This window comes from Seriola aureovittata, chromosome 3 (genome assembly GCF_021018895.1).
Source record: "Seriola aureovittata isolate HTS-2021-v1 ecotype China chromosome 3, ASM2101889v1, whole genome shotgun sequence".
NCBI lineage: Eukaryota > Metazoa > Chordata > Actinopteri > Carangiformes > Carangidae > Seriola > Seriola aureovittata.
The window spans coordinates 6,307,499-6,323,825 of record NC_079366.1 but is presented as its reverse complement, the minus strand read 5'-3'; the positions used below and the strand labels follow the sequence as shown (position 1 = coordinate 6,323,825).

At 42.1% G+C, this 16,327-nt stretch overlaps 1 protein-coding gene and 2 long non-coding RNA genes across 3 annotated transcripts; 2 read left to right on the top strand and 1 right to left on the bottom strand.

The window, feature by feature from the left end:
* Positions 1-1,770: 1,770 nt before the first annotated feature.
* Positions 1,771-5,581, bottom strand: adra2c (adrenoceptor alpha 2C). The gene has a single exon (XM_056371716.1). The coding sequence runs from the start codon at positions 5,436-5,438 to the stop codon at positions 4,086-4,088; it is 1,353 nt and encodes a 450-aa protein (XP_056227691.1). The 5' UTR covers positions 5,439-5,581; the 3' UTR covers positions 1,771-4,085.
* A 5,122-nt stretch (positions 5,582-10,703) lies between these two features.
* On the top strand, positions 10,704-12,088 carry LOC130167113 (uncharacterized). The gene is made up of 4 exons (XR_008827229.1): positions 10,704-10,824; positions 10,939-11,012; positions 11,135-11,231; positions 11,756-12,088. It is a non-coding gene; the product is annotated as an uncharacterized LOC130167113 (long non-coding RNA).
* Positions 12,089-13,577: 1,489 nt separating this feature from the next.
* Positions 13,578-15,931, top strand: LOC130166690 (uncharacterized). The gene is made up of 3 exons (XR_008827188.1): positions 13,578-14,888; positions 15,301-15,540; positions 15,706-15,931. It is a non-coding gene; the product is annotated as an uncharacterized LOC130166690 (long non-coding RNA).
* The last annotated feature ends 396 nt before the right edge of the window (positions 15,932-16,327 follow it).

The window sequence follows — 16,327 nt, the reverse complement described above, 5'->3', positions numbered from 1 at the left end:
GGGAGGCAGAGGAGACGAGGGATTTGGGAGGTCAGGCTGAGTTGAAGACATCATCGTTGCCTACCAGAAAGGGAGGCTGCATAGGCATTCATGAATATATTTTCCCTTTTAAAGGGCTTGTCTTTTCTGATCTGAGCATCAAAACGTTCAAACTAAAGTTCGGTGAGGTGAGTAAGAGGGTACGTTTGGCATGCAGATTATACAGTACTCTTAGATGAATAAATAAGGAAAATTTAAAGATTTTACGCCCATAAACACTTTGATAAGGGAGGGGCAGCGATGACAGAACCCGTTCTGTGTGGTCATGGAGGTGACAGCAGTCAGCTCTCTGGGACAAATAAATTAGCATGAGGCAGGCAGAGAAAGAAGGTGTAAGGGCTAAGTGTCTTTTTGGACCCAGACGCAGACACTGAACTCAGAGAGTTTTGGTAAGTGATTTAATAAGGTAAATTGCAGAAGAGGCTTGAAGGGTTTTGAGGGGGCAGAGGGAGGCAGGCTGTCAGAGGCGGTGATCGGCTGAGGGCTGAAGGCTGTTGGCGTGGTTTGGCAGGTGTGTGGGTTAGCAGCGGCTTGAATGGATGGGTTGTTTGGAACTGGAGTCCTGAGGCACAAGAGAATCTTGGTTAGTAAAGACCAGAAGAAATAGCACAAGGAATAAGATTATGCGTGGCTGAGAGAACAGTCCGGTAATGGATGGAAGGAGAGTCGGAGTACCTGAACTGTGAGTGATGAGTTGATCGTAGACAGGTGTGAAGAGACACCAGGAGCTAGGAGAGGTAAACCACGGCCACAACACACACACACACACACACAAACTCACAAACAGGGAGACACAAGGTAAACAGGGCGAACACAGAGAAAAACAAGGGAAGGAAATAAAACTAATTCAGGGCCAGAGGCGTGACAGAAGGGGTGTGTCCTGCTTTCCTGGGAAACTCTCACCCACATCAGAGCTCTTTCTCATATGCATACCCACTCATCAGGCTTTGTGAAAGCACTCCTGGGAACTACACGCCATATAAATATAGTGTAGTCAGTGCACAAGTTCCATCTCTGGAAGATATACTAAATGATGTGCTGGGAGAAAAGATACTGTTTACACCTGTGATGAGCTACAGGGACTCAGTGGGAGAGCCACAACTTTCTTTCAACAGGAGAAAATTGTTTATTCAAATAACACCGTACATCTTTGGTAAACCAAATCAAAGTCTGGGCAGACAATAGAAGATTTCTGTTAAGTTTTGGGAGCTGGTGTTTCATTGCTGTGGTGCAGGACGTGCAGGGAGAGCAAAATTCACACCAGCAATCCTTCAGATGCCTCAGAAGTCTTTGTTTCCATTCTGACTCTGACTTTTAGCACATTAGTGTACACTATAAAGTCTCACTTTATCTGTTCAGCCTGTTTATGAAGCAGCTTAGCAATGTTTTCTGCCTGTTTTCCTTTTTGAGCCTCGATTCCAAAAGATTCTCACATGTACGAATGTTTGTGGGTAAAGTCGAATCCAAGTTTTTCCAGGTCTCATTCATTAGAAAGTGAAAGTTTCCTGCACACTATCAGCATACTGTATACTAAGACTGCAGTGTTTTGTCCATACACCATCAAAAGTCATCATATTCACAATGTGAAACAAACACTTCTTTGCTTGAACCACAGGCTGCAACAACCAATCACAAAGGACTGCTTTCACAGACACCTTCAATGATCACATTACACACGTCCCTGAATTGAACAGAAAATAACAAACAGTTCAAAATAGCAAACACTGGATGTCGATGTAAAGTAAGTGATTTTTATTGATTAATAAAGGTTGAAAGGTGGTGATAGCAACCTGACAACAACCAGTTCAAGTCTCTTACTTGAATGGACTTAAAACTGTATAACACATTACATGAAAGCAGATACTGTTAAATGTTTTTTTTTTCATACAAGGGAAAGAAACCCCGGACTTATTGATGTTCAGCTTGGTCTTTTTATCGGTGGGTTCTGTAAAGTTTGCAGGTCTCAACTGATTCCAGGTCCTTGTGATAAATATGCTAAAAATATTCACAAAATCATAATTTCTATTGTTTCTTATTAGAGTAGTTAATCGACAGTCTTTCCATGTACAATACCACCCAGCAACTGCAAGTAGCTGTTTGGGAATCACTAGTGTAATTGTCTCATGTGCTTTGGCACTAGTATAAAGATGTTGTTTGCCGACTGAAGCATTTCCCATGCAGCTATCTACCTTTTGCACATGGGGCAGCATTTAACCATATTTTATTTTTTTCCTGTGCTGAAAATTTTCCCAAACCTATGCATGGATGTTTGATATCATTTATAAATATATATATATATATATATATATATATATATATAATTTCCACTTTTATCACAGTTTGAATGGCTCATTCTTCATCAGACAGCATGAACAGCGTACCAAGGAGGCTAACTTAAAATAACTGCGTTTAAAAAAAGATCATTAGTCATATGTTTTGAGTCACACTAGTGACAGCGTCAGCGTAATAAACAAACAGCAGTGGCACAGCAGTAAACTCTTTATTTGATCTTTTCCAATGTGCTCAAAGCAGAGAAGTAAACACTTGTTCTTTTAGAAAAGGACAGAGGTTGGTGTAACATGAAAATCTTTCAGAGCCTTGTTCATTATACAAACAATACAATTTTACTCATACATGTGTGATTATGAGGTACCACACAATAATACTGTACTGTCTTCAGTTATTTACACAAGGAAAAAAAAAGCATTACCCCTTCTGGCTATAACTGCGTGAAATGTGAAGATGATAATTGACTGTATAAGTCAATTTTATGTCTTTATGGATTGAATACTAACGTGTATGTTGTTATGTGTGTGCGAGCAGCAGACATTAAAACAGCAGTAAGGTGTTTGGTTTTCACTGTGGCCAAGTGCTGTCTGTGGCTGCAAGGGAGAGAAAAGATATGTGACGGAGAATAGGATGGAGAAGAAGAGAAAGACACTTGACCAGAGAGAATCAGGCTTGTACACACAGTCACACACACACAATCACTGACTGGCAGTTGGGATAAAATGCGGTAAACTCTCTGCCTCGCTTTATCACAACACAGTTCCTCATGTTATTCACTTTGTCCTCCCGTTCTCTTTCACACACACAGACAAGCACACATGCGCACACACACACACACACACACACACACACAGTTAAAGCCTCAGTGGGTGCCAATCTGTCTCCGCAGTGCTCCTCTATTCCATCTATTTTCTCAGAGGGGAGAGGAAGGTGCAAGCACATGCCTGGGAGAGGAAATTGCCCGAGACGCCACTCTACTGTACATGCCACCGTATCCAGACCAAGTCCAAGTTTTACAAAAAAAAAACGCCCGTCCTGAAGGAAAGTTTCCACTGCAGCTTCCAGTTTAGACACAGAACACTGAGGCAGAAATATAACTTTGTAGTTTTGGAGAATGAGTCTTTTTTTTTTTTTCTTGTTTTTTTTTTTTGTTTTTTTTTTAAACAGTTTTGCTACTGAAACAGTAAGCAAAGAGCCCCTTCGTCCCATTGGTCCTCGTGTTGAGAGTGTGACGTAATAGAAAGGTAAAGAGACAGAGAGAGAAAGAAGATACCACTATATAACGTCACAAACAACGGTTGTGTGGAGATTGTCAAGGCCTTCGCATTATATTCAGTGAATGAGGTCACATTATAAATTAAGTGTCTCTGTAAACCCTTCGCCTCCTGTGCAGGTGCAGCCACTGTGGTGTGCATGCATCACAGTAACTGTTATGAGTTTATTGTATTTAAATGACGGGAGAAGAAGTCAATTCGGAGGGGGAATGAGCCGAAGCCCACATCAGAGTCCAAAAGTAGCCTGGATGGCGTTTCCTGTGATTATTATCAGAGTGCTTACTTGTACTTTAAACCCTTCTTCCTGTACCTTCGGTCAATCCTTTGATCCAGTAAGCATTCCTTCATTTCAAGTGCAATCCCTGAAAGTAAAGGTGTGAAAACACCCCAGGCCAGCACTTTATCCTACAGCTCAGAACAGTTCAAATTTATGTCTGCAGTGTAAAATGCCTATTAAATACTCAGCCATGCAGGACCCCCAACTCAGAACGAGCGTTTCCATGACTTACAGAGGATCTTCTGGAAGGCTCTGCGGAAGTCCTGGTTAAAGATGGTGTAGATGACGGGGTTTAGGGAGCTGTTACAGTAGCCAATCCAAAAAAAGAATTTAAACAGCGTCTCAGGGATCTGGCACGGGTCCCGGCAGATCCCATACAGGCTGTAGGAGAAGAAGAAGGGGAACCAGCACACCACGAACACACCCATGACGACGGCGAGGACGAAGGTGAAGCGTTTCTCCCGAGCAGCAGAGACTTTCTTCCGGTTGACGGTGCTCCGGCGTTTGCGACGAGATGAGAACAGCTCCATAGACTTGGAACTGGCACGCGACTTCCTGCTGGAGAATTTAGAGGCAGAGCTGCTCTTCCGGCTGGACTTCCTGTCTTTCCTGTTGTCGTGGTGATGTCTGGATGAACTGGAACTTTTTTTAGGCTTTTCGTCTGACGAGCTGCTATCTTCAAAGTCGTCGTCGTGGTCTGTCAGTGCATGTTTCGGCTCGTTGGGTAGAGGGGACTGAGCTGCCTGCGTCTGGCAGTGCCCATTCTCACGGTCCTGGTCTTTCATGCTCCCGCCCCTGTTGGACTTTAATGACCCGCCTCTGCCTGCTTCAGTTTGATCCATCCCATTCTCCAGTGGGGAGTCCACATCCCTCTTCTTCTCTGACATTGTTCTGGTCCTGGTCTTTGCCACCTGGTAGATCCGAATATATACCAGGATCATGATGACACAGGGGGCAAAGAATGATCCAATGCTGGAGTACAGGATATACCAGGTCTCATCATTCAGGATACACTGGGGACTGGCCTCATTGCTGCTCCTGTCCATTGATATAAGAGGTGGGAAGGAGATGACGGCTGAGATCAACCACACAACCACAATCATCCCTTTAACTCTTTTAGGTGTTCTCTTTAAGTTATACTCTACAGCCTGTGTCACCGACCAGTACCTGTCCAGACTAATAGCGCACAGGTGAACAATAGAAGAGGTGCAGAATAAAACGTCCAGGGCCAGGTAGATGTCACACCAAATTTTGCCAAAAAACCAGTAGCCCATGAGTTCATTAGCCAGGGAAAAGGGCATGACTAGGGTGGCCACCAGTATGTCCGCACTGGCCAGGGAGACGAGAAAGAGGTTCTGGGGTGGTTTCAAAGCTCTGCTCGTTAAAACGGCGATAACAACCAAGACGTTCCCGACTATTGTAAACAAAATCAGAAAGCTGACCAGTCCAGCCAGACCCCAGATAGCGAGCTGGGTGTACTGGCTCTGAGAAGTGGAATTAGAAGAGATATTTTCTGCCTGTATCCCGTCCTCCACGTTGGACATGTTAATAAAATCCATCTTGAGTTTTTTTTTTTTTAGTCAAGGTATGACTTTTAAAAAATTATAATATGCGGAAATAATATGTGATAACATCCCATCAGGACTTCAGCGCATATTTCACACAAATCTAATGGCATTTTATGTCTGTCCTCACCTGCGATATTCCACATCCTGCATGCAAGTCTCTCCTTAGGAAAAAAAAAAGAGAGACACAGACCAAGAGAGAAGGAGAGATAGAGGTCGCAATATGCAAAGTCTTTTAAGTCCTTATTCCAGAAACGTGCAGGCTGCTCAGCGGCAGAATTTCCATGGTTATAGCGCGGGCTCCCTCCTCATCGCGTCCTCTCCCATCCCGACTGCGCCCGCATCTCTCCACCTCCGCCTCCCCGTTGTGTCCTGAGAGAGGTTTGTAACAACCACGTGTCTTTTTTTTTTTTTTTTTTCTAGACCAGAAAAAAAAAAAAAACTAGCAAGTGCACCCTCCGCCCTGGAGAAGAGGTGGAAGTAGAGGAGCAGGGACGGAGCTGGTGAAATAAGCAAAACATATTTTCACTAGTGGAACTTTATTTGACACTATTAATAAGAGTGTGTCCAGTGTGAGCTGCTGCTGAGGGAGAGCTTGTTTAACGTGTGTGCAGTTTATCTGCACTGTCAGAGCAAATTGGCTGACAGTCAAACACCGGACAGCTGATCAGCGTATCTCTGTCTGTTTGACTCTTGAAGGTCTGTTTCAGTATTGAGAGCTGCTCCTGTGTATTTTAACAGACAGTGAGCAGGAGCTGCTTGATGGAGGTCACATCGCTGTCAAAACGCACAGACTGACAACAGCGGAGTCCCGCACCAAGCAGAGCTCTGCCCTTCTGTGCGCACACTGGAGGTCAGTATTGTAACAGCCAGCCCCGGAGGGACAAAAAGGCGAACACACGCACACACCATAAACATCAGCAACATTAGCTATATGCAGTATCATATCTACACCGCCATCAGGTAAAGAGATGTTCCAGTATGTAGGCCTATCGATTAACTGAAGCCCTATGGGATAAACATGGAAAGAGCTTTTACATTGGAAACTTTTATCATTTCCCAGCATTCTCCTGCCATCAATAGTTTGTGTGTTTGTGTTGTGGTAATTGTGTTGATAAGAAGATTACAGGATTACATGGCGCAGTTGTCATGTTGTGATGGAGCTGAGAAGCACTCCGCTTTTGGGGATTTCAAAAGCGCTAAATCATCTGCATGGAAAGCAGTGTAAACGTAGACAGAGTAGAGGGTTAGCAGTAATGGGTTCATCCCCCTGGATGGGCTTTATCACAGGAAATAAAACACTGAATCTACCATGACACTGACTCCCAGGTTATCTTGTCTGGAGTTATTTATTCATGTGTTTTGATTTCCGATGAGGACACACCTGCCACAGAAATGACCAGAGCACCCTCTAACTGTTTCTCTCTTCTTCTGTCTCCTTCTTCAACCTTTACCCTCTGCTCTCTATGTGCCTTTCTCTCTCTAACACACATTCTTTAAGGCTATCGGACGGATGGTTGCAGCAGCAGCAGCAGCCCACTGCAAAGGTTGTTCAAAATTAAATCCAAGATCACGTCAATTAAGTCAATCCACAAAAAAAAAGCCTGTGCAAAACGTTATGGTGTTTTTTTGGGGTTTTTTTGCCTTTTTTTCTCTCTGCACTGTTAACCCCATCCAATCTGGGTGGTGCTGCCACCTGGAGAAAGCCTGTCTCCCCTTCAGCGTACAGCCTGGTATTAAGTCCCTGGACCAGTGCGTTTATTGACCATGTCTCCCAGCTAAGTACCTGCCATTAATCACTGAGCGCTCAGCCACACTGAATTAAAGAGCAGCCACAAAATGCTCAAGTCCAAATTGATCCTCATCAAGGCTACGAGGTGGAATGACGAGGGCTCAGGGGGTTGTGGTCCATCTGCCTGCATGGGAAACGCAGTCAGGATGGTGAACTTTCTCTAAATTTGCCCCCCCGCCGATCCCCGAAACACCCAGCTCCCTCTCATGCTGCCTGTTTAAATTGAACTAAGGCTAGAGTGATGCTGTGAGTCTGTGTGGATGCACTCTAAGCTGATTTTGAACAGACAGACAAGGCTTATTATGGTCATTAAGTCGTGTCCCAGGGCCACAGCTCTGTCCATATAATTGGGGCACCAGTGAGCGATCTCCACTATTACCAAGCTCTTTTTTAGTTTCCAACATTGTTCTCTGCTCTGAGGGAAGAAGTTGACTCTTCCCAGCAGTAGCCTTGCTGGTGGTGTTGATTACTTTTATCTCCTTAAATCAAACATCTGTGCTTTTTCACCCTTTTCAAAGTAGTGACATGCTAAGTTGTTCTCCTTTTTGTGCTGTTTTTCATTCTTTGTTATTCTCACTATATTTGTACAAAGTACGGCCCTCGTTTGCTCCTTGTATCAGGGTGGTTACTGGTTTGCAAACCTCTTCACTTTTTTTGAAGGACCACTCTGCAGCATTTGTGGGCCTGAGAATGGAGGAGGTGCCCAGAGCTTCCTATTAACAGGGAAGAAGAGAAGCAATATGAGCCTAATAAGATTCACCCAAGAGAGCTTGAAAAACTTAATAACACCTGATGTGTTCTCACAAGGTAACATGACCAGCCTATTGTGGCCCACTGAAATCCAATACAGTGACCACTCCAGTTATTGTACTTCATCACACAATCAGCCCCTCATAATAGCCACAGACGTCAACCTCCCACTTATGAACCTGTGTCATCTATCTTTTCGCTATTGCGCATGAATGTACCACAATGAATACATTAAGTCAGCCACATGTTAACAAAGGCTAATTCCCTAAAGAAATCAAAGCTGCTACTAGTGACGAGTGCAATTTTCCCACCCTCCCTAATGTGCAGTAGTTTCTATAGCGGCCTCCTGCATAAAGGAACGTATAGCACCAGCTGTTGACAGTGACAAATGACAGTGCTACCTGGGCAGGCAACTACAGAGCCTAGAACAAATAGTTCAGGGAAGCAACATCCAGCCCAGGGGAGTTTCTCTCTTGGTAGCATCACCTCACAGAACAGGGTCTGCTTCTTATCTAGTAACTTGCCTTTCTGTGGAAATTACCTTGCAGGAAAATCAGTAAAACAACATCATTGGAATAGTTGATTTGGATTTTTTAGACTGCTTTGAAATTGATGGGTTTTTTTTTTGTAACCTTAAAGGTACAATATGTAACATATTTACTATACTAAAATAATATCTCTGATCTTTCTGAAAACAATGCTTCAACCAATATGTTTGCCATTTGAAATTTCCATCACAAAGCGGAATGTCTATTTGTGTTTTAGCCTGTGTGATCCCGCCCACTGCCCATTTCAGCTGATTATTGGCAGGCAAACAAAGCGTGCTGCAGTTATGGAAGCAAGTAAACAAACTAAACAGCTCAATGACCAGACAAGTTGTAAAGGTTAATATTGGGGATGTTAAGTTGGCTAATTTTCTCCTGAACAGGTTAGCATTGAGTTTCAGGTAAGGTTAGCTAATCTTATCTAATTTAACACAGCTACTGGTGGGTATGGGCATTTTTTTCAACAATCATGCATTTTCTAAGTAATTCCACTGTATGTAAGTTAGCTCGCAGTTTGTATTATAAGGTCTATCTCAAGCTGTTTTTCATTGTTGTTCTACTGGTGTTTGAATTTGTCCAGTGGAAGAAGCATCTTTTGATGGTCCCTTCACTGTCCAGTATAGGTTGTCCATCAGTCAGTATTCAGGACCTGAATGAATTTATTTTCAGTCCACACTGTGAAATGTACATCTTAATATGAATGAATACAGAAGAATGTAGCTGAAACTAGTTGATATAATGCAACTTGGTTACATTTTGTATTACTTGTGGCCTACAATTGCACATTTTGATGTCTGTAAATAGTAAAACAAGATTTGTCTCTAAGCTGAGAAGAGCTGCCGCATATATAAGAAGGCATTGAAGTTTTGGAGAGCACCATGGCTGCTTTTACAGCACTAGAGAACAGGTTAATATGGTCTGTCACTAAACATGAAATAGTAGCTGCAATCCACCCTCATGCTGACCTTTTCATTTAGTCTTCAGAATATGTGTCTCCAAGACAAAAAAAAAGACTGATCATGGATGAACATGAGATTAATGACCTCAGGAATGTTGTGTAGTTCTATTTATTAATCTCATATTTGAAAGTATTGATTGGGGAACAGATGATGAGGAAGAAGCGGAAACTGAAGGTGATGGCAGCCGAGATGAGGAATATGTTTCTCGTCCTTGTATATGTTATGCTATAATTCGATTCTTATAGCCACTACTTCATGTCGTTCCATTGCGTCTGCTCTTACCAAACCAACCATTAGTGCCACCAAACTCTGTACATAATGCAACATGAACCTTGCATAGTTTTATTATGTAGAATAGGAAGACTCAAAAATCAGAATAGCCATTTTTTCCTGTCAAATCCATTACCAAAATGACGCTCCATTACCTCATTTGCAACAGGAGAAAAGGTCAGCGAAATCAGTTGTCGTGGCTCAACCAGCATGGTAACTTTTAAGTGTGAGAATTTATTTATACATTTCATGGCTTCATGGCTGCAAGCACCACCTTGCATTGACAGTTGGCCAATAATCGGAGTGAATAAGACAGTTCATGACATCCCTGACATAGAGCTTCCATTAACTGACCCGCCTCCATCCACTCAATCGACCATCTTTCCTAATCCACCAGACGTCATCACTGAGGATTACCTAATTGGAAAACGGGCATCCATCACCTATAATGACTCCCACAACAGCAAGCATCATGGAATGGGTGAGGAATTTAAACCATACTACTGTATATTGGAACCAAGTTCTACGCCTATGTCCATGTATTTGCATTGAAAATGGTTTTGTGAGACTTTGTGAGATTATTAGGCTCCCAAAGCTGGTGGCATTAATACAGAATGTGAAGCATTTGTTGTTGTATACTTGCATTAGAGAATGTTAATCATAGAGTGAAGCTGAAGCTGTTCACTCTCAGACCTGTTCTGTTGGCCATATTGTATGTTGGTGAAGCTCGCAGCCTATAGTCTAATACGGGATAGCCTAGCAGGGGATTTCAAGTTGGCCACTAACGTCTTGCTGTCTGGGAGGAAGGGCGCACCTTTTGTTTTTGGTTGTTATTGTTATCTAAAATTTAATTAGTATGTTGATATGTAAATTCAGCGTTCAGTGAATACTGATCTTTGTTATTATCCTGAGAAATCCTCTCCATCATCACCGTAGACAAAAAAGAAATGCAGAGAAATTCAGTCATCTTGGAGAGAGAGGTGTTCATCTGAACGGTGAACGGGCTTCTGAAGCTGAAGCTTCTCGAAGTCTGCAAGTCCATGCCCAGATCTCTGCCCTCATAAGTAAGTAGGCATCAAAAGTGTATATTAAAAACATTAATGAGTTGACATTTCAGTCACTATTTGAGGGAAAAACAACACTATATACATAATGTACATTATACTTTTCTGATCTAGACAAAGGGAAGTACAAAGAGGAAGGGGTGCAGCTCAGCCTGGACATGTAGCATGGGGCCAAAATGATCCACGCTGTAAGTGCAACATTCAATGCAGAGCTTTGCCTTTTTCTAATGGAAATAGGTTTATCATGAGAGACAACTTTCCATAACCCGAGGTATTTCCTGACTGTCATATTTCTCTACATCCTTTACAGGCAGCACAGATCAAAGGCAAAGACCAGCCTGATGCAAGGACATTGTTAACCACTTTTGGTGGTGCTGCAAAAAGCTGTATCATCACACAACTTCATTGTGAGTTGTTTTCTGCTGTCACCATTTGGACTGTATTGAGACACACACACACACACACCATGGTTTGGATAAATGCTTGAATCTGACTGGCTGATGGCCTGCTATACTCTCTGATGTAGGTACAGTTATGATTGCCCAACATTATAAAAACAATATACTGAATACGTTCACATTCCTCATAATGTAAGAATGCAGATGAACTGTGTAGACTAATTATAGACAGCTGGTTGGCAGAGCTGACGTTCTCTACAGGTTGCTTTGAGATGTATGGTATGTTACGTAATGGATTATTCCTGTGACTACCATTGTCAGCTTCACAGATATCTAATGCTGGACAGTACGATGATTCTCTCTTTGTTCCAAACTGGATCAAACATAATGTGTAATGTACAGTATATAGGCGAGCTCTTTTCTAGTCAATGATTTTATAGATACATGCAACGACAAAAAAATCTATTCATCAACATGAGATAAACTTATCATCTTTATGGCAGAAAAGGTGTATGTTTATTTATTTTTTCCAGGAGCTGTGGCCAGGACAAATGAACACTGCTGGGGAACTGCCAACATGTGCACATGGAACACGACGGGAGGAATCACATCGGTCCATGAGGCTCTTAAGGACATTATCGGGAGCAATATCTCCTCTCTGCTTGAGGAGGAGTCTCCACTCCTTTCTTCCCATTTCCTGTTTGTTGTGTGAGCGTGAGTGAGGGAGGTGGACATGTGAGTGGTGCAGAGTTTTTTCTATCCCTGTTTTTTGGATTTTAGGACCTGATAAACAGTTCTTGAAAGATGAGCGTCAGGTTCATTATGTGATACAGATATCAGGGATATTTTTGCGCAGGTATCCCCGCTGTCAGTTCCCTCAATTTATACCTAACAAGTTGTGAGAGAGTGAGCTTCCAATATATGCCTGAGAGCGAGAGCGAGGTTTGGTAAATATGCCAGCGGTTTTGAAACATTGAGTTTGGGATTTAAAGATCCCAAACTGTTAGAACTGAGGCGGCAGGTGTTCATGTTCCTGGACTTGCCTACCCAAACACTGCAGGTGTATGGTGATGGCTATTATATGGTGTATGCCAGCTCAGGACAGTTGAAATGTTTCGAGTGTAGAGATGTGGGACACAAACACTTTTGTGTCCTCATAAACAGCACTCCACTGATGCGGTGAGTGACTCCACTTGCACTGACACTGTCGCTCCTACATTCATATGTACAGGTAGTAGGGGTGTAGGCCATGAAGGTGGATAACAGTTGATGCTCGTTTTTTTTATGTAAACAGAAACAGAAAATATTAATTATGAGTTAATTATACTAAGAAAATATCTATGCTTATCAAGAGTTATAATGTAAAACTATCACTAACATTAGCATTACGCTCAGACAATCAACTGTAGCCAGGGGACAGCCCAGGGTTCTGCTGCAGGTTGGCAAAGGGGCTTGAACCTGAACTCAATTCTCTATATAACCTCTGATTAATTCAGGCCCCTCCTCCTTCCTGCTCCTCCTGAGGCAGCCCCTCCTCCAGACCTCTTCCTGCTCTTCACAACAACAGCAAGAAGACAAGCAACAGGCTTCGGTGGCAGCAGAGAACCTTAGCAGCTCTCAGTCTGCAGGGACTGTATAATCACAACAGCAGAAAATGTTCAGGAAGCAGACTCTACAAGTTCTGCAGGTAGAGATCACACTGTGATCACAAAAGAAGACCAGGGTGTGTTGAGTAACCAGGTATCATTTGAAAGGGAAGAAATGGAGTATGACTCGGAGTCAGAATCTGTATCTACAGGTGAAACTTCTAACAGGAACACAAATCTCCCTTTAAAGGAAATAACTCATTTCCTGAATGAAACATTCGCACAGAGTGAGGGATTACTTTGGAGACACTGAGAAATTCATGAGATCTACATACTAAATAAAAAACTGACTTCGACTTTAGATAAAAAGAAAACATTTCTGCCTAATAAGGCATATTACACCTCTGAGAAAAGAAGCAAAAGGTAAAACTGCTAAAAAGTAGCTGCACGATCATGTATCACACAGTGTTTTCCTCTTTTTACTGTTCCATGCTTCTTTCTTGTCTCTTTCTCTTCTCTGACCGCTCTATGCAGAGCTTCAAAAAAGGTTCTTCTGGGAGAGACGGGGCTTTAATCTCTGAAGTCCCTGCTGAAACAAAGATTGATGTGTTGTTTTTGCAAGAGAGACATACTAATTCAACAGATGAGGTAGATTGGGGTTGATGGTGGGAGGGTCTGTATGCTCTTAGCCATGGCACTAACTTTAGTGCAGGGGTAGATGTTGCTAATGCAAATGCAGCTGTTTTATGTTCTACTGAAGAAGTGAAGGGTCAGCTGTTGATTATCAGGGCAGAAATAGAGCGCTCTGTTTTCTGGTTTGTTAACATATATGCTCCAGATTAAGGAACAGGAAGAGTAGGGTTTTTACCTTGCTAAACAATGAGCTAAGGAATTACCATCAGGATCAATTAATCATTGGTGGGGATTTCAACTGTAGACTTAACTGTGGACAGGACAAGTGAGGAACCTCAGAGCCTTATTAATATCATCACACTACTGGATCTGTTAGAGACATGGATGGTCAAACATCCACAATCCAGACAATACACATGGGCGAGGGTCAGAAATAACATGGAGAGAGCAGCCAGACTGGACAGGGTCTGCATTTCCCAAAGTCTCAACTCCAGACCAATTTACATTAACACAAGTTCAGTTGGATTCAGTGATCACCACTTTGTCAATATAGATGCAATTATTTCACCAGATGAAAGGGTGACAGGGTGAAAGTTCTATTGGCTTTTCAGCAACCCTGTGGCAGTGATTTAAATGCTTCTGGCAGAAGTGGAGAAAACAGAGAAGCTGATTTTAGTTCTTTGTAACTTTGGTGAGAAACAAATGTGTGTTTTTTTCCCAGCAGTACAACTCCCATTCCACTGCTAGGATTAAGGCAGCAGTTCAGGAATTGGACTGCCAACATTAGGAACATTGAAGAGGGCTTGCATCGAACTCTGATCCCACGATGGGAAGTTCTTGTCAGGTCTTGTTTCCTCCACTTAAAGGATATTGATGCTCCAAGCTCTTTTTTTTTTTTTCAATCTGGAGAGATCGGCGGTACAACAGAAACAGATGACCTGCCTTAGGCTGCCAGGAGGCAGAATGACCACCAGTCTGGGCGAGATGAGGAACGATGTGACAGACTTCTACACTGACCTCTTTGGTGCAGAACAATGAAGAATGTAGTGCCGCAGGGAGCTCCTGGAAGGGCTCCCTCAGCGAAGCCCAGAAGAGAAAGCTGCTCTGGACTGTGACAGTTGCTGTTAACCAGATGGCATCAGGACGGGCACCAATGGTTCATGATCTCTCTGCTGACTTTCATAAGTGTTTCTGGAATATCATTGGCGCTGATTTACATGGTGTTTTGTTGGAGTGTTTCCGAACAGGATCTCTTTCTGTCTCCTGTCAGTGAGCTGTGCTTTCCCTGCTGCCCAAGAAAGGTGACCTTACTTAAGAACTGGAGGTTCTTTCCAGAGCCTTTTCAAAACAGACTTAAGGACATCTTGGAAATAATTTTACGCATATCAAAGCTGTCTACCTGACAGTACAATCATGGACAAAACTTTCTTTTTTCGAGATGTTATTGGTATGTGTATATCTTATAATGTTAATTTTGGTATCGTCTCTTTGGTGGAGAAGACTAATTGTAAATAACTGAGGAGAGAAAAACATTTTTGTGTTTTGTTTTGTTGAATTTAGGAATGTTTTTTTAATGCCCTGAGGCGATGATGCCAGGTTTCTTCTGGTAATGGCCATTACCAACACATTTAAAACCAAAACTCACCGCTCTTCTCTTCCCTCCTCCAAGGAGAACCAAACAGAGATGACTCTTCTCTGCTCTCCTCTCCTCTTCAGGATGAGTGTAGAGCCTAGCAGAGGAGATGACTGGAGAGCAGAGAGGAGAAATGACTCCTCTATTCTCTGCTTGATGATGAGTCAACATACACACCAGTATCTGTTATCAATATATTTAAAAATATCTTTCATACTTCTTTCAGGTACAGGAGATTGTACAAGAAGAATGCCCGATGATACAGTGTTTACACTCTCGAAAACAGAGAAGACGTGGCCACATCCTGGATCTTCAGGCTAGGATTCTCCAGAAGGTGCTGACTGGCAGGGAAATGCCCAGACGAAGGTCACTTCGCCCTGATGACCCCAGGAGGTTTGTTTTCTTCCCCTTGTACTGGAACCAACCATAGAGGAACTCCAGCCAACCAAACTCAGGAGAGGGCTTGGTAGGTGAAAAATCTCTGTCTATGTTTTACTTGGGCTAAATAAAACACACACTTGAGGCTCAGATAGAAACTATTCTTTCTTTTCTACATCACTCTGTGCTAAAGAACTGGTCCTCAACATAATAAGTACATTTTTTGTCTCATAGTTGTAATTACTCTCCTCAGTGCCAGCATCCCAGACAGACTGATGAGCAGCAATTCCCATTGGAGCCTCAAAACTTCCCACTTCATTGTCCATGTTCTATTCCTTATCATTTATGTGTATTCATTCATGTCTGTGTGTTGTATACATTTTTTTGCATTGCTTATTCTGTTAGATCATTGCACTTCTCATCATTATAGTGAGAAGTACTTGACTCTTGATACTACTGATAACCAATTAGTACTTGAATCTTTATCACTATATTTTATCATTATGTTTTTGTATTGTTATTATTGTACCACTTTACAATAAGACTAAACGGTTTATAATTAGGTTATTAATTCAGTTGTTAACATTTTATAAATCATAAATAAACAATTATAAACAAGTAATAACACAGTTTTCATATGTTGATGAAGGCTCACTATTTGGCAAGATCAAGTTAATGCTTATTACTAATTAATCTTACTAATTAATTATTTTAGCAGTATTTTAATATTAATAACTGGTAAAAGGAGCCTTATTGTAAAGTGTCAAACACATCACCATTTATTAATGATTTACTATAAAGCTCCTTTTACCAGTTATAAATGGTAGTAACTCATAAGTAAGTTTTTCAGAAGATTTGCATGGTAATGCCAACAG